Source organism: Echeneis naucrates, chromosome 21 (assembly GCF_900963305.1).
Source record: "Echeneis naucrates chromosome 21, fEcheNa1.1, whole genome shotgun sequence".
NCBI lineage: Eukaryota > Metazoa > Chordata > Actinopteri > Carangiformes > Echeneidae > Echeneis > Echeneis naucrates.
Window position 1 is genome coordinate 325,551 of NC_042531.1, and position 27,801 is coordinate 353,351.

General features: G+C 45.9%; 1 protein-coding gene across 1 annotated transcript; it reads left to right on the top strand.

The window, feature by feature from the left end:
• Positions 1–57: 57 nt before the first annotated feature.
• On the top strand, positions 58–27,691 carry mylka (myosin, light chain kinase a). Its single transcript, XM_029529911.1, has 36 exons — positions 58–200; positions 2,400–2,562; positions 3,326–3,533; positions 3,699–3,750; positions 3,949–4,114; positions 4,519–4,684; positions 4,769–4,787; positions 5,100–5,253; positions 5,571–5,638; positions 5,860–5,948; positions 6,241–6,450; positions 6,537–6,662; positions 9,552–9,674; positions 10,435–10,632; positions 10,713–10,920; positions 11,016–11,060; positions 11,451–11,549; positions 12,579–13,465; positions 16,790–16,906; positions 17,365–17,424; positions 21,261–21,308; positions 21,839–21,966; positions 22,130–22,286; positions 22,776–22,966; positions 23,052–23,166; positions 23,361–23,393; positions 23,541–23,631; positions 23,839–24,042; positions 24,519–24,736; positions 24,951–25,074; positions 25,966–26,118; positions 26,336–26,459; positions 26,540–26,630; positions 26,750–26,878; positions 27,162–27,274; positions 27,554–27,691. The coding sequence occupies exons 1-36, from the start codon at positions 85–87 to the stop codon at positions 27,689–27,691; spliced, it is 5,331 nt and encodes a 1,776-aa protein (XP_029385771.1). The 5' UTR covers positions 58–84.
• The last annotated feature ends 110 nt before the right edge of the window (positions 27,692–27,801 follow it).

Here is a 27,801-nt window from a genome sequence, read left to right on the forward strand (position 1 = left end):
TGTTAGAGTAACTGCAGAGTTCCTTCACGGTTCAGTTCTGTCGGTCCGCCCCCCTGCTCCTCCTGTTCAGAGGAGGAGGTACTGATGAATGTGCTGATTCTTCAGGTGAAGCAGCATCGGTGGTGGAGCCAGACCTCCAGACCTGAAGACCTGAAGACCCGCAGACCGGCAGACCTCTTCAGAGTTCAGGAGAGTCAGGGGTGAGTTTGATTTGATCACTGTTAGCTCTGTTTAAACTGAACGGCTCGGAGCCTCACGGGTCGTCTCCAAAAGACACAAAAGCAGGTTTAAAGTATAATCCAGATCTCCAGAGTCCCGAGGTTCAGGTTCCGAACCGCAGACCTGTAGGTGTCAGTGACGTCACCGCATTCGATGATGATCTGGGAAACATGAAGAGGAAATCATCTGGCTATGAAGAGTATCAGGTCCTCAGGTCTGGACCTGGTCCTGTGGGGGTTCAGGATGATAATTCAGTTTTATCTAATCTAACATCAGTTTTTAATCCGGTTTAAATGATCCGATTCACATTTTTTCATGTTTCCTCATAAAGCTGGTCTGAAGCTCATCTGCTCCACAAACATTAGCTCCTCCCACCACATGCTGCCTCCAGGTGTTCCAGCGGAGAGGATGGTCCGAGGAGGAAACCTCAGGACACAGTGGTCTTGGTGCTGAGGTGTTTATTTCTTTGTATGATAGAAAAAGATCATGTAAACCAGTAGATGAGCTCTTTGAGGATTCTGGCCTTCTGGTATATTTGATTACTTTATTAGGGACTCCTTAATAACACCGAGCAGCTCACCAGGTCTTCAGGTTCTGGATGACAACATGACCACATCACATTCATGCTGCCAGTCTTCAGTTCTACAACTTACCAAAGGGGGACAATTAGATCCAGATGTGGATCCTGGAGTGTTAGTGACATGAGACTGAGGGGTTTTTGTTTGTGTTTATAAAATGTAATTTTGGGACTTTGATATCCTTTTTCTGGCAGAGGAGCTGACAGGAAAGTAGAGAGAGCAGGAATGACCTGGCAGGAATTGTGATGCTGCAAAAAATTACAAGGGCTGTGCTGTAAACAGCAGGAGTTAGCATTGTGGCTAACAGCGGTTGTAAACCTTTGTTGCTCAAACTCAGGTTTCTGGTCCTGCTGTCATCAGAGCTGATCAGCTGCTGATTCAGTGTCCTGGGTATTTTTGTAAATGGTGGGAAAGACTTTGGAAACGTGCTGACGGATGTTTGTGAAACGCTCGACTAATGTGAAGGAATCTCCACAGATTAAAGAGCCAGTCTGGAGATCGGCCACGGAGCATGCTGGGAAGTCGTCTTTGGCTCATCTGATCCTGAGGGTGGGGGGGTGATGTGTTTACTGATCCTTCGTAATGAAACTGAAGTTTTGACCTGATGAGCAGTTCTGTTAATGGGCGAGCAAGCTTCAGCCGCCTCTGTGTCTCTCTCCTGATACTGATCTGTGTGTTTTATTGATTTTCTATCACTTGCAGACCTGAACTTCCTGTTTCACCCATGGCCTGCAGGGAAAATGTCTGTGAATGTAAATACTGTTCCACCATGGAACAGGGCAGGGACACAGAGGCCAGAGCCCCCCCATCAATATGACTGAGAGAGAGAGAGGCCAAGCGAGCAGCTGTTTGTTCAGAAAACACCAACTAAACCATCTGGTGCTCCAACCAGAACAACATCTCCTCACACTGAACATGCTCAGGAGCAGTGACCCCCCTCCCAGGCCAGGGACAGAGCTGAGCTGTGTGACTGAGGGCTAACAAAACAGATGCAATGGTTTTTGAACCTCCACGCAGTCTGCCAATCACACAGTAGCCCTGCCCCTCACCCCTCCCCTCCTTCCTGCTCTGTTTCCCTCTAAATGGAGCATCATTTAAAAAATTAACATCATATTGTATTTCAGACTGAGACCATAAACTTATCAGGAAAACATTTACTGAGGAGGAGGAGGGAAATTTTCCCATAGACTTCAACACAGTCTGACTACTGTTGCTGACCACTGGAGCCACCCCCTGATGGCCAGTAGATAAGATGAAGCTATAAAGCTCTTCAGACCAGAGTCCAGGCCCAGGTTTAGCTTCAGTGTGACATCACTGATATGGACAGTCATATGCTCTGAGTCACATGATGTGTTTATTTATTTATTTCCAAGATTTTTTTTTCTGGCCTGTCTGGCATCATTCCATAGGAGAGCATGGAGGGGGTGGGGACAAACCAACGCCTGGACTTTGCAGCTTCTTGTTTATGGCCCACCCACTTTAAGTACTACACCACCGGTGCCCCACATGATGCTTCCATGTCCATGTCTTTGATCTATTCATCTTTCTTATACACACACACACACACACACTCTTCATCAGCGTGTGTTTCTTGTCTTGCAGCAGGATGAGTGACATCCGCTTGGCTTCAGCATCCTCCACTGTCTCCAAGGTAACAGGCTCGTCACCAGGATGCAGTTCTAGTGGCAACAAGCCACCTGCTTTCGTCCTCCCTCCTTGTAACATCCAAGTCAGTCTGGGGGGGGACGCCCGCCTGAAAGGGAAGGTGAGATACACAGCTAAGCTAATATCATTAATCTATACTCATGATGAGTCTTCCTCTGAGTCCTGGACCTCCTTTGGTCCCCATTTCTCCTCTGGATCCTGTTCTAGATAAAAGCCTTGTGTTAGTGAGCAAGAAGTGAAGACAGGGATTAACATTTCTTTAGTCTTGTGGTCTTATGACCCACTTCTAATGTGAAGCAGTCAACTGCACACACACAAACACAGTCTGTTGGTTTGTCTTTGAAGTGTTTCTGGTTTTGTGGTCTCAGTTTAACCGGTTAAAAACATGGAGTTTCTTGTGTTGCCTAAAAAATCGGAACATCACGTGTTTAATCCCACAGCACATGAATACACCATCGGAGTGTAAACTGGAAGATTGATGGATCTGCAAAGCCTCATGGGAGACAAACTTCAAGTCCTCAGACAGTGAAAACGTGTTCGCCACATGTTTAACACACATGCTGCTCTTTGTGGAGTTGTGTGGACTCCTGGTCTAAACCTGATCCTGAAACTTAAAACGATCTCTGAGCCATGGATCAGAACCCGACAGCAGAGACATTTGTTTTGTCTCTCTGAGATGTTATCTCCTTTTGGCTGAATCTCTTTATTGTTTTGTATCTTTCCTTTTTTGTCTCTTTGTGTTGCTATCGCTCTGTTGCTTTGTCTCTTTGTAGTTTTTAGTCAGCATTGTTGTAGTCTGTGCCTGTGAGTCAGTGAACAGGGCTCAGCTCACCTGTAATGAAACATCTGTGCACCTGTTTCAGGTACTTGGTCATCCTGAGCCTCAGGTCACATGGTTCAAGGAGGGAAAAGCTGTTATTGGTGGAGAGCACTGTGTTGTTGAACAAGGTGGGCGTGGCAACTTCAGTCTGGTGGTGCGCGGCGTCAGAGAGGACGATCTGGGACGTTACACCTGTCAAGCCTCCAGTCAGGCAGGAAGTCAACAAGTTACTGTGGAGATCCTTCTGCAAGGTAACAAGTATGACTCCTACCTGACCTGTGACCTCTGACCAGCTGACCTTTACACCTGTTATTGAGGTTACTGTTCTTGGAGCATAGCCCCCCCAACCTCAGGTCGTCTCCTGAGTCCTGATGATGATGTTGTTCCTTCATGCTCTCATGTGTTTCCACCTACAGAAGATTCTAGGAAGAAATATGGCTTCCCATCCTCCATGAAGATGGAGACAAGGTGAGTCCCCCCTGACCCCTGACGCCCCCTTACTTGAGCTGCATTTGTTATTTATTAACTGATGAAACTGAGCAACATGTCAGAACATGAGGCCTCTTCAGAGACCCGGGACGTGGTTGACCTTGGACCTTGGTAATGTCACGCACATGTAAAGTAGCTGCAACTGCTCGTAGAACTCCAACAACTCCATGATTCCAGGTGTCACTCTGCCACCCCCGCACTGGGGAACTGGACCAGTATCTGGGGCCAGAGTCCACCCAAGTTCATCACCAGACCAAGCCGAGTTTTCGCCAGTTCGGGACAGACCAGGAAGTTCTCCGCCAAAACAACAGGACGTCCTCAGCCCCAGGTCACATGGTACAAGGTGGGAGTACTTTAACTCTCTGAGTCATGGTAAAGGGAGTGAGAGGGCCTCTGGCAAGGAGCCTGATACTGACTAGACCAGGTCTTGGTCACAGGGTGTTGATTTGGATCATTCAAATCCAAATAAGTTGTCACTTCAGTCCAGAATCTGATCTTTAGTCCAGCTTGATGTTGATTCTCCAGGTCAGACTGAACAGGTCCAAACACGCTGTCATAATCTGACCTAGAACTGCAACCACAATCCAAACCGTAATCTGAATCAGAAACAGAATACAAATCATCTTTGTTGGTTAATTATATTTATACACAAATGAAATTTTAATAAAGTTATAACTGTTGTTGTACAAACAACAATATTACAACAGTTATCTTTAACATATATTTTGCTTGTTTGTTGTGTCTTAGGGGGAGGTGAAGCTTCAGTCCATTGGGCGGGTCAGTATGTACGAGCGCTCTGGCCTCCACTTCCTGGAGATAAAGGAAGTGTGTGTGGATGACGCAGGAAGTTACATGTGTTTGATCAGCAACAGCACCGGAAAAGCAACCGCCACTGCCGAGCTCCATGTACAGGGTGAGCTGACCAATCAGAGCTCAGAGTTTTATGACATCTTTTTTCTGAGCCTTTTCATGAATTTCTGCTACCTGTTCTCCTCAGGTGCTGATGACCCTCCCTGGTGAGTCCAGGCTTGTGTTCAAACAGCAGGATTTCTGTTAGTCTCCAAAAATTTTTTCACAAATGTTTGATGCCATATTCATATAAAATGACAGTGAGTCTGTCATCTTATAGTCCGGTCATTCATCGGTTGGTCCAGAGTTTTAAAGGGACCAGCAGAATACTATGTGGGGTTTCTTATGGCTTCTGGGTAAAGGAGGAACACTCAGGGGGCCGCAGCATGAAGCTGACACACGGGACACCACAGAACTGATATCAAGAGGAGATCATGTGGGTGCAGTCCCAGTCCTGACACTGACCTGTCCTCCTGCAGGACTGTCCCCCCTGCTGAGACCAAACTGGAGACCAGGACTGTGGGTGGAGCTGGTCCCCGTGCTCCCAGCTCAGAGGTAGACCAGTCCACATCCAGGGAGAAGGCACAGAATATCTGCCTCCTTCAGCCGGGACATACCAAGAGGAGCGCAGCAGTTAGTAACATTATTGTGATTATTGTTGTTTATCTTCAGGCTTCATTAATGATCATGTAGATTATAGATGCTAATGCTACAACGCTAATGTAAGAGAAGCACATGTTCTGATTGGTTGTCTCACAGCCTCTTCTCCATAGCAACGGTGCCCGAGGCTCATGGTGTTGTAGTCTGTCAAAACAAAAAAGTTAGCTCAGTTAATCTGGATCACTCTGAGCAGTCTTTGGTTCAGTGTCTCGGACAGTCTCTGATGGGGGACGTCTGGACTTCTGGTCATGGTGAGTTGACTGGATTAACCCAGTTTTTCCTGTCTGCAGGTCGAGTTGGATCCTGGACCGGCTCAGACCAGTACGGTATGGTCAGCAGCTGCTTCAGACAGCAGCAGGTATGGCTGTTAGCTAACACAGGCCACTGCTAACAACCATTAGCATTTGATGGAAATCATAAAAAAATCTGTTCAAACACAACAAAAGAGTTAAAATATTAGGCTCATCTAGTATAGTTATTATCATTATTATTAGTAGTAGTTATATTGTGATTGTTGTTGGTGCTGCTCTTGTTATTGGTTTTATTTTACAGTAACTTTTATTAACTTATTTCCTTGAGGTTGGCTTTGAAGTCCAACCTGCGGTTCGAGGCCGTCCCTCTGAACCAGGAGGCCATCGAGGGAGGACAGGTGACGTTCACTTGCCAAGGTAGCTCCAAGCTTTGGGTCTGACTGCAAACTGAACCTGTTGGTCTGTGAGGCTCTCTGAGCTTCAGGTCCATTAGACCGAACTTAAGCTGGTCAATGGTCCAACGCTCAGTCAGCACTTCAGATTGTTGGTCAGAGTAAAGGCTGAATTCATAGTCTGGCTGAAGTCCAGTGGATCAGGCCTGTACACCTGCAGACCTGGTCCAGCTCACTATGACTCTCTCAGCTGTTTTGATGTTTTCAGCCTCTACAGGTCGTTTCCTCACCCTGACTCTTCTGTCGATTGTTCTCAGTTTCCTCTGCTACTGTTGCCATGGTGAGCTGGATGAAGGATGGGAGGTTGCTGAGGACAGGATCTGGTCTGCAGCAGAGTCAAGATGGTACCTGTCTGAGCCTTATCATGGAGAGAGTGAGAAAAGAGGACCAGGGGGCCTATAGGTGTCAGCTGATCGCAGCTGATGGACTGACTGTCACCTCGACAACATGGACTCTTAGTGTCCACAGTACGACCTGTCTGTCTGTCTGTCTGTCTCTCTCTCTCTCTCTCTAACTGTCTCTGTCTATAACTGTCTGTCTCTGCCCCCCCCAGGTGTCTCTGACCCACCAGTCTTCGTCGGTCTGGTCCAGGACTGCTCAGTCAGGGAGGATCAGACCTTCAGTCTGCAGGCCTCTGTGGAGGGGAAACCTGCTCCGTCTGTCAGCTGGCTGCTAAATGGTCAGTGTGTGAAACCTGAACCACCCACACATCATAGGGTTCAGTCTGTGGTGCCTTAAGTGTGTTGGACTGAAGTATCCAGCAGAGGGCAGCGCGCACCATGAATATACATCAACATTCATGAGCCACAGCAGGAGACCCACTAACCTCAGACCTCCTTGTGTCCTCTGTGTCCTTGTTTTCCTCTGTGTCCTTGTGTCCTCTGTGTCCTTATACTTCTTTTAAATCTCAGACAATGAATATGAAACATGAAACATGACTTCAGTCATTGAGCCGCCTTCAGAGAAACATAAACAACTTCTGTCTCAGTTTCAGTTTTGCTGCTTGGACTGAAACTGTGTCTGTAAACGGTGCAGGGAGAGGGGAGGACAGGGGAGGAGGGGGGTGACAGTGAGCTGTGGTGTCGGACCTCCATTAAACAAATATGAGAGCTGGAAACCATATAAAGACAAAACATGCTGCTGCAATGAACAGCACACACACACGCACAGAGAGAAGCTGAAGCCGACCCAAGAAGGGCATTGAGTGTTGAATCCAGACTGTTTAAAGCTCATGTTCATCACTCTGTTGGGGGGGGGGTTCCTCCAGATGTTTTACAGCTGGAAATCCAAAATCCTCAGAGCGACACATGTGATGATGACGACGAAGATTATCAAAGAGGAAGTGAACATCATTCACAGACTAGTTTAAAAAGCTGCAGATTTAAGTGATTGATCCTCAGTCCTCCTCACTTCTGATCCATCCTGCTGGACTGGTGTTCAGAGGGAACCTAGGTCAGGAAAAGATGTGGGGACAGTAAGAGCTCCAAGTGCAGGTGAAGGGACATCTTCTCCAGACTGTTAGGGTGGAGGTTCAGTCTTTGCTCTGATGTGATGTTCTATCATGGCATAGTCCAGAGTCTTAGGTCAGATGGTCAGTTGGCCTGGCAGTCTGGTGGTTTTCGCTCAGAAACAGCTACATCTGAGTTTCCACCTAATGGCTCACACAAACACGCTCACAGTGAAAATGTTTTCATTCTCTGATGTTTGTGCTTTTTTAACATCATGATGATGATGTCACTTCCTCCTCTGTCAGCATGTCCTTATCAAGACGGGACTCGAGTCTCATATGTGGGGGGTGTGGCCACATTGACTGTCTACAGGGCGTCACAGCGGGATGAAGGCATCTATGTGTGTGTGGCTGAGAGCAGCCATGGCAAAGTGGAAAACAGTGCCCAAGTCCAGGTCCAAGCTCAGAGACTGTCGAGTCCTTCAATTGATCATTTTGGGAGGGGTGTCGGAAGACAGGAAAGTTTCCTGTCAGACATCTTGCAGGACTCTGGTCTGTAGGCTGTAAAGGGTCACATAGAACCAGTTCTCAGGGTGATCCAGACTAGGAAACTCATTGTTTCAGTGGAGACACCCCATCATTCATCTGCATGTCAGAAAACATTATTGCTGCTTTAAAAAGAAAATCAGAAAATCCTACAGCAGGAAATCCCCCAACTGGACACACACCCACATACACACAGAGTTAAATATCAGAAGATTCCCACAGAGTGACACACTTGACCTTCAGATTCAGATGTCCATGTGTGGACAATAACGATTGTGAGAAGAGTCAGGCAGTTTGTGTCACAGTGGCTGTTTCCAGTGTTTCAATCACAGGAACAGACGTCTGTCAAAGACCACTTTAGACCACTTAGTCCAGACCAGTCCATGTAACTGGTCTGTACAGTCTCAGTGGGTCAGATTACAAGGTCTCTTCACAGACCATGGGTCTCATTTATAAACGTGGCATATGCAAAAAACGGGGCCTGAAACTAGTGTGCGTCACTTTCCACGCAAAGATTGTGGTCTAAAAAACAGACTTGATGGGAGAATGTGCACAGTCCTAAGCAAACTCTGACCCCAAGTGTTTGATAAGTGAGGCCCATGGTCTGTGCTCAGGAATCAAATGTCCACTTACTTTTGGCCAAATGGTGAACCTTTTATAATGCAGAGTGTGTGTGTGTGTGTGTGTGTGTGTTATGGAGAGAGAGGTCATTGTTCTAAACCTCACTCGTCCTTTTCCATATATGGAGTCTGGATTTCCTTTTCCCTTTCTTCCAACGCTGACACCAACGTGTGTGTGTGTGTATGTGTGTATGAGAGAGAGCGAGACAGAGTGTATTTTAACATATGTGCACGTGAGTGTGAATATACAGTATGTCTGCCCTGTAAGTGCTAAACAAGTCTTGTTCTGTGTACATATCAGAAATGCCAGCGAGGACACACACAGAGTGTGTATTATTAGCCAATGTACACACCCACTGTATTTACAGAAGAAAGAAAAGTGTGTTTGGTGTGAGGTTTAACGCACTAACAGCCTGGTTGAATGGTGTGTTTGTGTACATGTTGCATTTGTGTTTATTGTTTATTTAATCTGGACTGAGACCTGAAAACAAGCAAACAAGCAAAATAGTCCATCATTGTGAGTTATCCAGACCTAGACCAACACACTGACACACCTGACTGCACCTTCATCACCGTCACTTTGAACAGGTTCACTTTTGGTTCTGGAACCTGGTCTAACCCATTACTAAGTTCTTGCCGGTCCTCAAACCTGTCCAAGTCTGAAATTTCATTCTCTTGGTGAATGACAAAACAGACAATGATTGTTGGTGCGTGAAGGCGCGCTGTGATGTTTGTGTGTGACCTCCAAGGTCAGACTGTCTGAGAAGTTTATAGCAGCCCGTCAAATCAGTCCGTCAGTAAAGATAGAGGAGCTTTGGTGATGTCACCACAGGTGTCTTCAGTTTCTAACCGTTGTGGCGGTCAAATGAACACAGACAAAGGACATGGATACGAAAGTGAACAATGTGACAATGTGATGCATTTTACTTGTTTTTTTTTTTTTTTTTTGTTTCAGGCCGACAGCAGTCTTACAGGTCAGAGGTCAGAGGGACATGTGAGGCCCCACTCTTCATCAGCCAGCTGACTGATCTGAAGGTGATGGACGGCAGCAGAGTCACCATGACAGTGGAGTTGACGGGTACGACCATGTTCTGTGTGTGTGTGTTTTAGCAGCGGTATTTCCTGTATGATCTCCAGGGAGATGTTGGAGATGAGATGAGGACAGACATACACTAGATGAATCCTAACTATTCGTTGCCTCTGTGTGTGTGTACTTTTATTATCGTTGCGGAGGGCACATCCATCAGACACCTGTAGTGTTTGGGTTAAATTCAGATTAGATTCAGGTTAGGGAGGTTCATCCTTATCATCCTAAAGATGATAAGAACTTGAGTTAGTTGATGGTGTCACAGTAACTCCTGAAGATAAATGTAAGTCAGTCTACAGTCTGTGTGCGCGCGTGTGCATGCATGTTCATGTGTTGGGTTTGATTTATTGGCTGATATTAGTTACTATGAGCTATATTACAGTGAGCTATAGCTGAAGGCTTCATGTTAATGAACCCTGCAGAGAGAGTGTGTGTGTGTGTGTGTGTGTGTGTGTGCGTGTGTGTGTGTATTACATAATGATTTTCCACAGAGGGTTTTCTCCATATAAGCTGTGTTAGGATCAAGTTTTGCTGGTCTGTCTGCTGACTCTTCTGTGTTTGACTGCCTATGTCCTTCATGGTTCAATCATCATGTGTCAGATCATCGATCAGTCACATGGTCACCTGTATGAAACCTCCACCACAGTTTGGAAGAAGCTTGCTCCCACAGCTCAGTGATAAAAGCTGTGAATGACTGTTTATTATCAGTCTTGATAGATGGATGATGTCTATGAAGTGGTTTTGTCTTCAGGTCACCCCCCTCCAGAGGTGGTGTGGCTCCATGATGGTCAGGAGGTGAGGGAGTCAGAAGATTTCCACCTCCTCAGGGAGGGGAACCGCTGCACTCTGCTGATCCAGGAGGTTTTCCCTGAAGACACTGGGACCTACAGCTGCCAGGCCTGGAACCAGCACGGAGAGGACCACACGCAGGCCCAGCTCACTGTAGAGGGTAACAGAATTCTCGGGACTGTCTAAAACTGTAGTTTTCAACGAAGATCTGGTATCATTCATGTTGTGGGTTTGTGGCAGAGCCTCAGGATGGCGTCCAGCCATGGTTCATCACCAAGCCCAAACCAGTGAGTGCAGTTGTCGGTCAACATGTGCTTCTGTCGTGTGCCATTGCTGGAGACCCCTTCCCCCAATTCACCTGGACCAGAGGAGACCTGAGCCAACCGCTGACCTCTGGGGGAGACTACGAGTTGCTGCAGAAAGAGGACGTCATCTCGCTGCTGATCAGGTGGACATTTAACACCCACTCTAGATGATTCTCAGGCGTTTCTTAAGCTGAGGTCCTGGACCTGGATCTGACTTGTTACTGACCTTCCTCCTCAGGAGAGTGAAGAAGCATCATGCTGGAGACTACCTGGTCCACCTGAGGTGTGCACGAACGCTGCTGTTGGTCAGCTGACATCTGCAGATGACTGGAATTATTCTCCATGTTCTGTAGGATGTGACCTAAGGACAGAAGTCCCAACATCCCCCCATAACTCCATCATTAGTCTAGTCATCCACCTCCACCATATTTATCTGCTGACAGACTCATGAACACATCACAGCCCTTCAGTTTCAATGTTATTTAAAACGTGCACAAGAGAAATGTGAGTCTTTCTGATAAATACAGCTGTAACTTTAGTTGGGTGAGGATCTGTCCTTAACCATCATCACCGTAGTAACCAGCCCAATCCCATTATGCATACAGGAACTGCTACATTAAAACATCTTTCCAGTGCAAACATGACGCTGTCTCTGTCTGTCTCTCTGTCTCAGAAATACTGTTGGGGAATGTTTTGCTGTATCCAGTCTGTCTGTGACAGATCAGGAGACAGACAGATTGACGGGACGAGGAGATCAAGGAGCAGAGACCAGGTGAGACCTGATTCACCTGAAGTCTGATGTGATGCCTTCTGGGTCTTTTGATTCAGGTTGGCATTTATTGAACAAGGTTCAGACCACAGACTGTCTCTAAACCTGGACCTGGACTCCAGGATCTGTTAAGTGAAGCCAAAGCTGAAAAGCCTTAAAACTTCATTCTATCTACTGACTATCAGGAGGCAACACCACTGGCTTTAATAGAAGTAAGACACTGTTGAAGTCTATGGAAAAATGTCCCTCCTCCTCCTCAGTAAACGTTTTCCTGATGAGTTTATGGTCTCTAGTCTCTAGTTTGCAGTCTTCAGCACAACATGATGTTCATTTTTTTAAATGATACTCAATTTAGAGGGGAGGGATTTGGGGGGGCGGGGCAACTGTGACAGACTAACCCTACCACCCAGTCATGGTCAGTACAGAGCAGATCAGATCCTCCCTTAACTCCTTCTCAGCTCCACCTTAGGGTTTATTGTGAAGACTTCCAATACAGCAACCAATGAGGGGGGCAGTTTTCTCACAGAGACTCAGCCCTGCCCCATCAAGAGTTTGCAGATGGGTAGCTCCTGTGGTACCTGGGTCCAAGACCTCAGCAGCAGATCTGCTGGATGTTGAGTCTGCTCTTCACTCGCTCATCACATTCCCAGTCTCAGTCTTTCTGTACAACAACATGTCTCAGATCCGTCCATATCAACCAACCAATCAGAGCCAGCATTTCCTGCCTCTGTCTGTCTCTGGGAGAAGAGGTGATGAAGTAAACTCTGAACTCAGCTTCATTGTGTTTACATCTGTGTGTGTGTGTGTATGTGTTTTCAGTTCTGGGTCTATGCCCTTATAAGGACAGTCGAGTCACTTGTGATGTAACATGGACATTTTGAGTTGAGGTCCATTTCCTCCCCTCCCCTCTCTCACCCCCACCCCAAACATGTAAGGGGGAGGCGTTTGTCCTGTTGTTCCAGGGGGCTTTAACCCGGCTCTGTTTATTCTCTCTCTCTTTTGCTCCATCTGTCTCTGTACTCGGCCATCTAGTCCTGCAGCAGCAGGAGAAAGAGGAGGAGGAGGAGCAGCCGGTGGGAGCACGGTGCTGAGAGGAGGTGCCAGAGGAGGAGGAGGCGTGGAGCGGAGTGCCAGCAGCAGTGGTGCTGTCAGTCGGCAGGAGGCCAACCAGGAGCAGAGGGAGAACCAGACACTGCTGGACCTGCACAAGGAGGAGACGAGGAAGAAGGAGGGCAACCAGGACCCAGCTGCTGCTCCCCAAGGCCTCCTCAAGCACAGTGTGGAAACCAGGGAGACTGGTGAAGAGGAACTGCGACAGAGAGTGGCACAGCAGCTGGACTTCCGCTCTTTACTGGGACGCAGGGGTTTACATACCAAAACCAACCAGGGAGAGGAGCTGAGGGAGGCCACCCCTGCCACCGCCACTGCAGAGCACCGCCACCATCACCAGATGGATTTTAAGGCCAACCTAAAGGGCATCAAACCCAAGGCAGAGGAGGAGCGTAAGGTGAACTCACCACAGCAGGTCGACTTCCGCGGCGTGCTTGGGAAGAAGGGCGCAGCTGGCGGTAACGGCAACAAACCAGCCGAGACACCTGGAAAAAACGCTGCTGACTTCCGTGCTGTCCTTGCCAACAAGAAGAAACCAGGTAGTCCTGAGAAGAATGGAGAGAGCGGGAAGACGGCAATGAACAACTGTGTGGATGGAGGGATTAATGACAAGAAGAGTGGAGGAGGAGGGGGAGGAGGGACGGCACCAGAATTCGTGGAGAAGCTGAATGATGTGACAGTGGTGGACGGGCAGCGGCTAAGGCTGCAGTGCCTCCTCGCCAACTCTGAACCAGCTGACATCACTGTCACCTGGACACTTGACGGCAAAGTTATCAAGCCATCAAAGTTCATCATACTCGCCTACGAAGGTCAGGTCACATACACACACACACACACACACAAGCTCAGTGATTTGATGTTGTTGTCAAATCATTAACCAGACTCTGATAAGGAAGTCGTGTGAGTTTGACTGAAGATTGAGGAAGAGGAGATGGTGTCAAGGCATCTGTTCAAAATCTATTAATAGAAAGAGTTCTGAAACAATAGAGACAGAGGCAGGAAGTGAAGCGTGACAGCGCCGTCAGACTATTACTGGTATTTCAGATGGGAACAGATCACTTTACACACACACGCCCTTGTTAATGTGGCTTGTGAGGACCGGCGCCAGTTCATTCACTCTATTCTCGATTCTTTTCATTTGGTCTGAAACATCAATATTAATTTAGCTGTTCACCCGAAGCGACCCTAATTTCTGATGGATGTCTCTGATCTCACCTGAATCCACCATGTCAGCTGCTAAACAGCTGCTGAGCAGCTAACTGGAGTAACTCCTAGTCCTGCTCCTAGTTCTGGTTGGCAGCTTTGGTAAGCTGGGTTCAGCGACACAGCAACCAGCTCTTAGCCGGATGAGATGCAGAACCACCATCACCAGCTACAAACCCAGGACTGTGAATTTAGAGTCTGCATAACTCGAGACCCGCCCACATTCATTCATTCATTCATTTATTATCACTCATCATCTGCTTTATCTGTTTCCGGGTCACGGGGGGTTCTGGAGCCAATCCCAGCTCACTCTGAGTGAGGGGCGGGCCACCCTGGACAGGTCTCCAGTCCATCACAGAGACAGACAGACCTACGGACAATTTAGAGTCACCAATGAACCCAAACAGGATGTCTTTGGAGGCCCCAGGCTGAGAACCCAACCAGGACCTTCTTATCGTGGGGAAACCACACTAACCACCGGTCCATAGAGAAGACATCTGATTGGCTGTAACTCAGTTTTTATAGAACAGAAGAAGGATGCAGTCACAGGATGTAGATTCTGGACCGTGGTTCTGTCCAGGTGACACTTGGAGCAGGTCTGTTTAGACCTGGGCTCTGTGAGAACTCAATCTCTGGCAGAGCATTTAAAGTCTGAAGAGACTCTGGATTCAGCTCTGGATCTCAATGGCACAATTACTGCTGTTATGATGGGGGAGGGAGTCAACTGAAACTCCCAAGGTGCAGTTCACCAACAGTCAGCCAATCGGAGTTCTTCCCATTCACAATAAGCTGAACCTGATGAGTTTACTTCACGTCACACATCTGACCTCTCCGCAGCAGCCGAGGCTTATGGGTATTGTAGTGTTGAGACACAGAAGAGACCAGGTTCACATCAGAAGAAAGTTTAAAACCAGAAACCAGTTCACATCAAAAAAAGGAAGGGCAGATTTTAGTGAGTGAAATAATCAGGATTATGGATTTGAATGGTATTTATTATTTATGAACTGTTATTCATGCTTAATGTTTTATTAGTTTACCTTTTTTTTTAACATGTGCATGTGTGCATGCACACACCCACACACACACACACATCAGTTGTAAACTGTACATTGTTGTTGTGTAGTTAAACTGTTGTGTACCTTTAAACATGAGTGTATCACTGGATAGTGATCATGCAGATGTTGGACCAATGCGTTTGGGCAGCTTTTGCAAATTGAGTAGGCAATTAATAGTAAATGAATATCAAGCGCGTTGCTTGGCATTACTTTACTATTAGCACACCTCATCTTGCGGACATATTTACTTGGATGTCTCAGCCTCAATGGTTCAATAATTGTGATGTTTTAAATTGTAGTTAATGTTAAAAACCAGTTAATAGTGCCATACTTAGATCAGAGCTAGGTTCACATGAACAGAACCAGATCACATCCAGAAACCACGTTAATATCTGGAGACCTTGAGCCTGAAGCAGAGTTTCAACAGAACCAGAACCATTTTTACGATGACATTTTGATGAACAAAACTGATATGTTGCCTGCAGGATCCTGGTCTGACCTGGGACCAATTTTTGCGAGAATGTCCGCACAGAAATAGAACAACACACACACAGTGGTTTCCTAGTGGCCCACAGTCAAGACCTGGTTCTATATCTGAACAGACATGTGTGTTGATGAACAAATGAGGTCACGGCCTGAGGATTCCCTGTGTGTGTGTGTGTGTGTGTGTGTGTGTGTGTGTGTGTGTGTGTGTGTGTGTGTGTCAGACAGCAGTAATCCTCCCGTCTGTTATTTCAGCCCCTGATCCTGTGTGACTCTTTGTCAGTGGTAAAGGTCAGAGGTCACTGAGATTCCCTCAGACAGCTGTGTGTGCATCTCACAGGACATACTGTCTTTGTTTCTTGTTTAGACAAAGTTTAATGGAAAACAATAATCAGTGTTATCAAAGGTAAATGTGATACTAGTGTACCTTAGCTTAGCATGAAGACTAAAGACAGCAAATATAGCTACTTTAGCTTAGAATGAATTGTGGACATAGCAAATCTCTGATGTGTTTCAATAGTATAATCAGAGCAAAAATGCCAAAAATGTAACCAAAAAAAACAACCAAGTTTTATTTTCATGTTGAACTCAGTGTTTCCTGATTTCCTGTTGAACTGTAGCCCCCATTTTCTCAGTGCTTCTCTCTTATGATCAGCTCACCGACCTGCTGTAGCAGGAACTTTAGATGCCAGAGAAATTAAGACATGACTAAAATAAGTCAAATTCATGTTACATGTGTAAAAGCAGATATTGGTGTCAGAGTATACTTGGTAGATGCAGAAGCTGTCATACAGGAAACCAGCAGAATAATGTATGTCTGGATTAGTGATGCATTAATGTCACAGCTGTTACTTATGATGGTGGTTTAATCTAGATGAAGACCAGATCACGTTTTCATCCAAACTGCTGATCTGGTTCAGGAGGAGTCCTCTTTGTTTAGACCAACTCCAGCTCACCATGTCGTGACAATGACTGAACTGGGCCGGACTGAGGTTTCACAGTTAGCTTGGCATTAGCAGTAGTAAGACAGATTGTGTCAACACACACACACACACACACACACACACACTTTTTTATACTTCGACTGAAGCCAACCATCTGTAACTGCAAGCCCTGAACATGAACTGCAGTGCCTTTCATCATCACAGACTGGGTTCACTAACATGGACACAAATGGTGGCAACAAACATTTGTTCATCAACTGCTGCTGTGGAGCCACCAATGTCTCCTCAGGAGTTGTGTCCTGTGTTTGTTTACTACAAGCTTCTGTGCTGGATAAAATGAACATAGAAACTCTGCATAGTAACACCCATTATACTTTCAGATAAAAACATCCAGATCAGTTCTGTGTTAACAGCCTGTGCACTGACAGTATGTTGTGTTGTGTTGCAGGTGGCCTGTGCTCCCTGACCATAGACAAAGCTCTACCAGAGGATGAAGGCCAGTATAAATGCAGAGTTGAGACCTCAGCAGGAAAAGCTGAATGTTCCTGTGTGGTTCTAGTAGACGGTAAGAACGTCATCATCCTCCATCCACAGACACAGTGAGGAATAGGCTGGTGTCCCGTCACCGTTGGGGTAGAGGTGGATTTATACCTCAGTAGTGTCATCTTGACTGTGTGGAGACACGGCTGCACAGAAACCAGCAGCACAAAGCGGCCTCCCAGACTTCCTCAGCCTCACTGCTTCCTGTAATTACAACAAATCAACACAAACAGTTTGTGTTTATCAAACATCTGGGAGTCATTCCTGGAAACATTTATCCTCATGGTGATGAATAGCTGACGATGATGGGAGTTTGTCTTGGTGCACAGTTTTATCTTTTATCAACACACTGAACCAGAAGTTTAACCACAGGAGCATTTAAATCAGTCAGTCACTAACAGGCTTCTTCAGTGACAAACAGGTTACATGGTCTTCTCTCTCTTCACCTGTGTGTGTATGTTTGTGTCGCTCATCCTCCTGCAGACCCAGCAGAAAACTCTCCAGCGGACAAGAAGTCCAAGAAGTCAACTCCGACCTCAGAGAGTGAGTTTCCAAAATATGCAGCAGCAGCCTCTTTCTTTTATCCCAATAAGGAGCCGTAGGCTGGGAGCACTGGTTCCCACACACACACACACACACACACACACACACACAACTTGTGGTTTCTATTTAAAGGGTCTTTGTGTATCGTTGTAAAACAACAGTGTGTACATCACTGCTATCAGATTATTATTCCTGCCTCCATGGCAGTAAACAAGCACTGTGCTCCACATTAGGACCACGTTTCCCATCAGCCCCCATCTGTTGAAGCATACTCAACATGTTTCTGACATGACAGGAGAAGCACATCAACATGAACTGTTTCTGTGGCAGCCTCATGTTTTCTGTCCCAGTGGAAAACCTGCTCATATCTCTGTGATCCGGCTCAAAAACTTTCCTGTGGTGGTCTCAGTGCTGGACAGAGATCTCAGCCTGTTTACAGGCTCTGACCTGGTCAGGATCCATCAGACCTCATCAATCTTTATTCTTTATTCTTTATTTCTGGTCCCCATTAGTCACTGCCTCAGCAACGACTCCTCTTCCTGGGGAGATAATTCACAGCTCGTCTGGTGCCACAATTGTGACCATCTTTAGTTACAAACAGCAGAGAGTAAAGAGAAGCAGGTTCATGAGAAGAATGGATGTTTTTCAGAAGCATTTTTATAATACTCGAGTCTCACAGCCCTGTTCTGGACAAGCTGGATTTTATTGATATCATGCTTCGATACATTTGGGCGTGGCCTCAGACCTAAGAAATGAAATAGACCACGCCCACTTGCACCCTGCAAACTGAGCTGAGCTGCTGATGTTTCATAGGAATGGCAGTGATGCGTTACATGTTTGTTTAAATCATCAGACAGTGCTGGTTAAATGCATGTGAGGGCAGTGACTGTCTGATCGCAGCTCATCCGCACTTTATCTGCTCAACTGTGACAATCTCTTTAGCTACATTATGATATTATAGTAGTTTATGAGGGAAAAGAGTCTGATTATTTTATCTGATAATATTACAGTTTTAATAACTAGAAGAAATATGGTTAGTTTTATTTATGCTAATTTGTCTCACAGTGACTTTCTGGGTCATTTCTTTCTACCTGTTGAGGAAACTGGACTGTTATCACTTATTACACAATCACTTATGTAATTACTTACATAACAAGTTAATTTCTAAAAAACATTTGACCGGCCTCTGGAAATGTCTTCATTTTTAAACTGTGCTAAATGTCTATATTTGATCTGCACCCCCCAGGTGGGCTCATTTATCTGAGTGAGGTGAGCGCTGCAGAGCCCTCTGCAGAATTTTACCAACAGACCTTAGCTGACAGCAGAGGAATGAGGGGGGAGGATAGGGAGGATGTTCTGGTATAAAACGGTTCAGAGCTCCTCGTGGCCCCTCTCCCACACTTCCTTTTAAGGTCTGGTTTCCCTGAGTCAGCCTCCTCTCAGACTTTGTTTCACTTCACACCACAGATTAAAGTCTGCAAAGTAGCTCTCCTTTTAAGAAGCTGCTCGTTTTTGCTCACTGTCCTGCTCTGGACTTGGAAATTTGGTCTGGTCTCAGGAAACCATCAAAGACTTTAAAATGGACTCTGATGAAGTTTAATTCAGAACCAATATGATTTCAGTGATGGACAGGATCAATCACATGAGACACTCTTTGGAACAGGGATGACAACTACACTGCTATCATCGATTAGCATGTTCAAGTGCTAACATTAGCTAATAAGCAATAAAAGGCTGAGGCAGATGGGAATGTGATCATATTCCAGTTGATTCTGGTGCCACAGAGGTGGTCCGGCTGTCCTCTGTGGACTGACACATGTTGATCAGACACGATCAGACACGGCTCTGAACAGTCTCATATCAGCAATCAATGATAATCAAAGATGAAGATCATAACACTGTTGATATACTGAGCAGCTGATTCACAATCTGATTGATTATCTGAACACCAGCAGTGGCAGGTGTGTGTTGATGGATCAGTATTTTCTATCCTGGACTGGAAGAGATTCTGTACTCATGGTTTGGCTCAGGATCAGGTGTTGTCTGGATCAGGAAGGTCAGACTCCGCCCACACCTGTCACAATGAGAGCCTCTGATTCTCTACAGCTAACAGGGACTTTTAAACTTGAAGATGAGTCTGATGATGAACTGTCTCATGGCCACCGCAGGTCACCCAATCTGAGGTGACTTCTGCTGCCGCAGTGTTTCATGTGGTGCCTCCTGTCAGTGTCCTGGTTACCACTGAACAACTCTCACCGGCAGGTCTAGGCTCACTCTGGGAACTGGACTTGTGACTGACAGATCAGACAGCCAATCAGAGTCAGGTACACTAACCCTGCAGGATAAAAGCTAAAAGCTAAGAGCTAAGCCCTCAGCCCGCCTGGCTCGTCACACGTCACAAATCAAATGCTCTTCAAATTGTTTGCACATAGTTGTAGTTGGTCCAGAGAGGAGGTGATGATGTGACGGCAGTACATCATTGGCAGTGTGTGTGTGAGTGATCACACAATAATGGAGGCCATCATTACCACCATCATGGTGACTTTTTTCCACCTGCACTGGCCAAGTTCACCACATTTTCAGCACTCTGGGTGACAGTGAATGCTTCCTCAACACTGACTGAGCTGCTTCATTGAGGATCAGCCGCTTTTGAGTGAAGTTTGACTTGCCTGTTAACAGTGGTTATCATGTGTTTACATGAAGTCACTGCTTCCTTTAAATAATGTCTCAAACATCAGATACATTCACATAATTTCTACAGAAGATCAATCAGTTTAACCCCAACCCAGATCATCAATAACACACATGGGAACTGAGATAAGGAACAACTAAACTGTGCCAATGAGTTCTATAGTTAGATGTTCTTAAAAGGCTGTAGTGACCTCCAATTTTTAACCTGAACTCTGACCTTTAACTGGAAGCTGGATCTGTTCCTGATTGGCTCAGGCAGTACTCAGCTTGAGTCTCCACAGTAAACAAAAGGCTCCAGACTGAAGACTGGATCACTCCTCTGATACCTGATCCCTGTGGATTTATATTTATCAGCTTTGGTATGGTCTAGGACCTGGTCCAGCATGAGAGTCTAAAAACCACTGAGGGACAAAGCTTTTCATTTGCCATCTGAGACTGACCTGTGGAAACCCTAAGCTGAACCCAACAGACATGACATATGTTTACAGAGCCCAGGTGCAGAACAAACCTGAATGTCAGACAGTCCGTGTACGTGTTTACAAGACAGAGGAGAACAGCTTTGAAGTAGAACCTGATCCTGGTCTCTTTGACACCAGCCTTGCTAATTTGAACAGGTTCAGGTTTACAGCTGGGTCCAGGTCTGGTTGACCCAGTATAGATGGATCTGACAGAAACTGACACACATCAGTTTCTTCCAGATCAACTGACTGTCAGTTATTGTCTGTCTGTTTCTCTGAGAACAGAAATAACTTTGTGTTGGAAAAACCTCATGTTTGTGTTTCCGATGGGGTGGGGAGTGGGGGGGCTGAGAGGAGGAAATAGAAAGAAGAGATTCTGAACTTTGACATTTTTTCAACAACATCCCCAACTGGAGATGATTCAGATTCTTCAGTTTCTTCTTTTGCATAATAAATGAAACAGCTCCAGCAACTATTTCCTGAGGACCTATTTTTAGGTTGTCCATATATGGTCATCAGAGACAGTCTGCAGGAGTCCTCACTCTGAACACACTCTTTTTCTGCTCATAGACACACACACACACACACACACACCTGACTTGGTATGGAGCAGTGAAGTGAAAACACTGACTTGTTAGATGAAGATGATGAAGAGGACCGACAATGTTTTTTTTTTTTCTCCATCAGGTGAAGCCAGGATCAAGAAACCGACTCCCAAGACCCCCCCAAAACAAGGTGAGTCCTGAACCTGTACAAATGGAGTTAAGTGGAAGAGGCATTACCCTGGTGCATTATGGGAGATGTAGGATCCAGACTATAGCCAGAAAATCTCAACCTCTGATGCTCAGTTCTTTAACATGAACTGAGTCCATCAATAATCAATAACACCAACAGTGATGGGGGGAACGTCATCTGGCTGTAGAGCTGGAATCAGTCAGGCAATCATTGATCACTAATTAATCATTTGAAAAAAAAAAAGAACAGAATTCATAGAAGAGAAGAAAAACATATGTCAAAAGACTTTGAAAGTCTTTTAAGCTCCCCTTCAAACCATCTCCTGCTGAAGGGGCTCTGAGCAACTGAACATCTTACTACATTTCCCATGAGCACCCTGTGTTGTTTACTATGATCTTCATTCAGTCCTCAGTGAGTCACTGGGTTTCTTTTCATTATAAACAAATCTGATGAAGTAGCCCTGTCCTTTTTCCTTCTTTGTTGATTGATTAATTTTTGATAGATTTTTGGTTATGGATCTGTATTGGCAGCTCTGCCTCCTCAGATTCTGAAGTTTCCAGAGGACATGAAGATCCTGGCTGGAGAGAAGGTGGAGATCCTCTGCAAGTTCTCTGGAGCGCCGCCCATCAGCTGCACCTGGCTGAAGTTCAGAAAACCGGTGAGACACACACACACACCGGTCAAGGACTGGGTTATTGATGAGTAATGAGCTGTGATGCTGAGTTGAGCTCGGGCTCCTGCAGGCAAAATAGAAGGTGGAGCTGGATCAGAGCAGCATGTCCAGGGCTTCAGGATCCTCCTGACTATGTGTGTGTGTTCAGATCCAGGAGGGCTCGGCTGACATCTCCATCCAGAGCTCAGACAGCAGTAGTAAACTGACCATCTCCAGCGGGCAGCAGGAGCACTGTGGCTGCTACACCATCGAGCTGAGGAACAGCTACGGCCTCCGACAGGCCGCCCTCAACCTCACTATCGTTGGTAAGAATGTGGACTCCAGACATGGGGCCAGCTCCTCAAAGAGTGGGTTAGGGCCACCAAAAGAAGTCTGTTGGTATCCCTCTGTGTGACATGTGGAGCTGGTCACAGCTGTAAATTAGTGTAAAGTGTTTCTATCTGTTTAAAGAACACAAATTCAACACTTCCTGTAATAATTTCAAATCATTCCTGTAGTTGACAGAAACATTATTTCTTTAAAGAGCCTTTATTGCTGTGCTCCTTAGTTCCTTATTTCCTGTTGCTGGTGCAGTGTTGTTTTGGCCCATATTCTAACTTCACTAGTCTTTTACTTTGAAGTGTTGATATCTTTATGAAGAGATTTTTGTGGGTTTAAGAAGCAAAAGTAATCTAGCTTGATCCTGAACTGTTAGATCCTGTGAATCCACTGTACCAACCTTCAGGCTCTTTGGTTCAGCTCTTCGGAGGTCAGTATTACCTGAGTAAGTTTTAAACCCCCTCAACCTTCCTCAGATAAACCTGACCCCCCAGCAAAGGTCCCTGCACTCTCAGATATCCGGCGGTCCAGTCTGACGCTGTCATGGTACGGGCCGACCTACGACGGGGGCAGCGCCGTCCAGTCCTACCACCTGGAGATCTGGGACTCAGTGGAGCAGCAGTGGAAACAGCTGGTGTCCTGCAACAGCACCTCCTACAACGTTCAGGTGAGCTCAGCTCTCTCACTCAGGTCCTGGACCTGCCAGTCCTTATGTCCACAAAACAAACTGAGCAGGTCTGTGTCATCTCCAGAACCTGCTCCCAGAGCGCCAGTACAAGTTTCGTGTGAGAGCGCAGAACATCTATGGCATCGGAGAACCAAGCGCAGAGTCAGAGCCCGTCACTGTTGGACTGGTGGACGACGACGGTGAGTAAACCTGAACTGGGACAAAAGCACAGCTAAACTAAACAAGACCTGCCCAAAACCAGGACTAACACGAAACACAACTAAACGGGACTAATCAGAAGCAGAGCTACCCAAACACATCTAAACTCTGACCGTTCCTCTAAACTAAAGCAACTAACTGAACTAACGTTGCTGCTGTTGAATTGGTCCAACAGAAAACCAGGAGGAAGCAGAGGAGGAGGATGAAGGTATGACTTCCTTGGCTCATTAACTGTCGCACAACATACCAAACACAAACGATAATGGATAATGGATGGCAATATCACAACAAAACACAACATGACAACACAATAACATTGACATTCCAGCATCACTGACCTCTGTCCTCTGAACAGACTCAGAAAAGGAGCCAGACTACAGAGACGTGACAATCAGAACAGACGTGAAGGTGAAGGAGCTATACGATGTGGAGGAGAGGCTGGGAACGTAAGGCCCTGCCCAATCACATCTCACCCACATTGCACCTGTGTCCTGTAGAACTGAACCAGAACATGGTGAACTGATAATTAATTTGAAACTGATTAAAACAGAAGGAAATGAAAAGGAAGAAGAATCAAAGATGAAAAATCAGCGGTTTATTAAAATTAAATCAGGGAATTAGTGGAACTGATTGTTCATTGTGTTGTGTGACAGGGGGAAGTTTGGTCAGGTCTTCAAGCTGGTGGAAAAGGCAACAAAGAAGGTTTGGGCAGGAAAGTTCATCAAGGCGTACTCGGCGAAGGAGAAGGAAAATGTGCGGCAGGAGATTGGCATCATGAACAGCCTCCATCACCCCAAACTGGTCCAGTGCATCGATGCCTTCGAGGGCAAGTCTGACATCGTCATGGTCCTGGAGATGTACGTCCACACGCTCTAACACTCCTCTGATCCCAGATCAGTTTAATCAGACACAGGGTCTGTCTCACACATGCTCAGTTAGACTTGCGCTTGTTTCAGGTTATGACACGTGATCAGACTCACTGTGAACTCAATGAACACAAGAATCTTTGTGGACTGAAACAAATGAAAAATGACAAAAAGCTGACATGGCTACCAAAAATGTAGTTAAGCTCTTAGACTAAGTTATGAATGAGCCAAGCAGGCCAGACTATGAAATGTAGTTCTGAGCATGAACTGGAGCTCAGAGGCTAACAGGCAGTTTTAAGGTGGAATGTTTTCACGTCTGTTACGTAGCTCAACCATCTCACCCTAAGAGTCAACATGAGGAGTGTCTATTGGATTAGTTCTTATCAGCTCTCTCTGATAGACGCTGATAAATGATGATCAGGTCTTCATGCTGCTCTGGTTCAGTGTGGGTCTAACTCTGTCTGCAGGATTTCAGGCGGTGAGCTGTTTGAGCGGATTATTGATGAGGACTTTGAGCTGACAGAGAGGGAGGTGATCAAATACATGCTGCAGATCATCGACGGCGTCAGCTTCATCCACAAACAGGGCATCGTCCACCTGGACCTCAAACCTGAGAACATCATGTGTGTTAACAAGACCGGCAGCAAGATCAAACTCATCGACTTTGGCCTCGCCAGGCGACTAGGTAACCACTGTACTGCACAGAGACACATGAACATGAGTCCAGGTCTCTCCAAGACTGAAACACCTCCTGAGCTTGTTCCTTCAATTTAAAAGACTAAGGATTCATTTACAAAGCTTTTCAATTCTACATGTCAGTTATGACCCCCCCGCTCCCGGTCTGGGAGAGACCCCTGATGATAATGATGGTGAAATGAACTCTGTCCCCTCTTCAACAGAAAACGCAGGGACTCTGAAGGTTTTGTTTGGTACTCCAGAGTTTGTGGCTCCAGAGGTGATCAATTACGAGGCCATCAGTTACCCCACCGACATGTGGAGTATAGGAGTCATCTGCTACATCCTGTGAGTGTCTGATGCTCCGTCCATCAGATTCACACAGTTTTACTGTTTCCTGTTTCACAGGTTTTGGCTTAACGTGGTCAGTAGGTATTTTTTACAGCACACTGTATTTTACAGCTTAGTGTTGAAATGTTAGTTAAACTCAGCTCAGAGTTCCTTTAGTTTTTCTTTCTTTTATTCCTTATTAACTAACTAACTTAACTAACGTGGATGTTTCCTTTCACAGCTCTGATGTTTGTGACATGAGTCTTATTTATTTTATGGTTTCACTCAGATCCACACACATTAAACCAAACACACCTTTAACCATCATGATGAAGAAAAGGTTAAAATGATGTGTTCAGGGGAAAAAGGAAAGTCCACCATCAAAATACAACAAATCTACAAAATCCTTGAGCTATGGTAGACCCCAACTAAAACATGTCTCAAGATTTTTGACTGAGTTAAACATTCTTATATTAGCAATTTTCTTTCTTTTATTCCTCTTAACTATTGCCTGTTATCGTAGCTTTTAGCTTTTAGTCCTATTAATTTGTTGTATAAATAAAACTGGTTTGATATAAAAGTTTTTAGAAAGTTTTTCCTTGCCACTGTAGCCAAGTGCTTGCTCATCACGGGATCTGTTGGGTCTCTTTAAATAATTTTATAAAAAGTTTGGTCTAGACCTGCTCTATATGTAAAGTGCCTTGATGTAACTTTGTTATGTTTTGGCGCTTTACAAATAAATCTGATTTGATTTGATATAAACCCCTCAGTAAATGCCCCAGGTCCTCTGTTGCTGCTTTGAGATTTTTGGGAATATAAAATTTTTTCATGTGTTATGTTCTCAGCAGTAGCTCAGTTAGCTTTAGCCTAGTTAGTTGGGTTCAGTTTGCCCTGTGTTTGTCCTCTCAGGCTGAGCGGTCTGTCTCCATTTATGGGCGACAACGATAATGAGACTTTGTCCAACGTCACCTCAGCAACCTGGGACTTTGAGGATGAGGCCTTTGACGAGATCTCAGACAACGCTAAAGACTTCATCACCAACCTGCTGAAGAAAGACATGAAGTAAGGGCAGCTAGCTTAGCAGGCTATATCATGTTCATTGTTCAAGAACAACTTCACACTAACTCTGTCTAACTCAAATCGCACAACAGGCAATTTAGAGACAGTGGTGTGAGTGAGTGATAAGATGAGGGGCGGAGTCTGTTAAAACTGCTTCATCTTACGAATGAATGAGCAGATTGGTCACCATGGTAACAGAGTGGCTGCATTTGTGTGCCAGGGCCCGACTCACCTGTGCTCAGTGCTTTGAACACACCTGGCTGAAGCAGGACACCAACACCATGAAGGCCAAGAAACTCTCCAAGGAGAGGATGAAGAAGTACATCCTGAGGAGGAAGTGGCAGGTAAACCTGCCCACCTGACAACCTTTGTCTACAGCAGGAGACCTTGGTCTTCACACTGACTGTCTATTCTTCTGTGCTAGAAAACTGGTCACGCCGTGCGAGCCATTGGGAGGCTGTCGTCCATGGCCATGATGGCGGGAGTCAGTGCCAAGAAGGGGTCGCCCACCGAAGGTCAGAGCGGAGCCTGTGCTCAAGACGGCACAACCGATCAGACTCATTGTGTGTGTGTGTGTGTGTGTGTGTGTGTGTGTGTGAAGTCTCTTTAAGTTTGTGTGTGTCTGTGTGTTCAGAGGACAACCAGTTCCTGGAGTGTTTGGAGTACGAGCAGAAGACAGAGTGTAAACCCAGCTTCAGCTCCGTCATCAAAGACGTGGAGGTGGTGGAGGGCAGTGCCGCTCGCTTCGACTGCAAGATAGAAGGTACAGACCAGAGCTGGGACACGAAGTTAAAGGCTAATTATTCATTTTAGGATTGGGACAAGCCTACCAATCTGTAATAACAGGTTAATTAACCTGATATTTGTTATTAATCTGGTGTTATGATGTAATTAATCTGTTAAATGTAGTTCTCTACATGTCAGTTGATTAATCAGTTAGCCAGTTGAAGACCAAACAGCTGACATTCACTGACAGACTAATGAATAGTTGATGACTCATGATGACAGGTGACTGAAAGGCCCCGCCCCCTCATCTCTGTGTGCAGGTTACCCTGACCCTGAGGTCGTCTGGTACAAAGACGACCAGCCAATCAAAGAGACCCGGCATTTCCAGATTGACTATGATGAGGATGGGAACTGCAGCCTGGTCATTTCAGAGGTCAGAGGTCAATGAGAATCGGTGTTAATGCATTAATTATCACATTACAAAGTCTGACTTGGTGATGAAACTCAGGAACAGGAAACTGTCCTTATTGTTGCTCCCACACGAGCGCTCAGTGATTGTAGTGATAGTCTTAGCTGCTGATGTGACATAAGAATTTCCCAGTTTGGGATCAATAAAGTAAAAGAATCAATCTGTCAATGAACCTTTCTATCTACGATGATGATGATGCAGAGGAAACTGCTGACTGTCTCACTTCCTGACATCAATCTGCAGGTGTCGGGCGACGATGATGCCAAGTACACAGTGAAGGCAGTCAACAGTCTTGGGGAGGCAACCTGCACTGCGGAGCTGCTGGTGGAGGTGATGGCAGGAGAGGAGGAGGAGGAGGAGGAGGAGGAGGAGGAGGAGTGAAGAGTGACTGCCTGGACTCCCACAGGAAGGAGGTGGCAGCGTTGAACTCGCTCGGGTCCAGACGAACTCATCGCTGCTCCTCAGCCTGTCCAACCTGAAAGGACTAACTG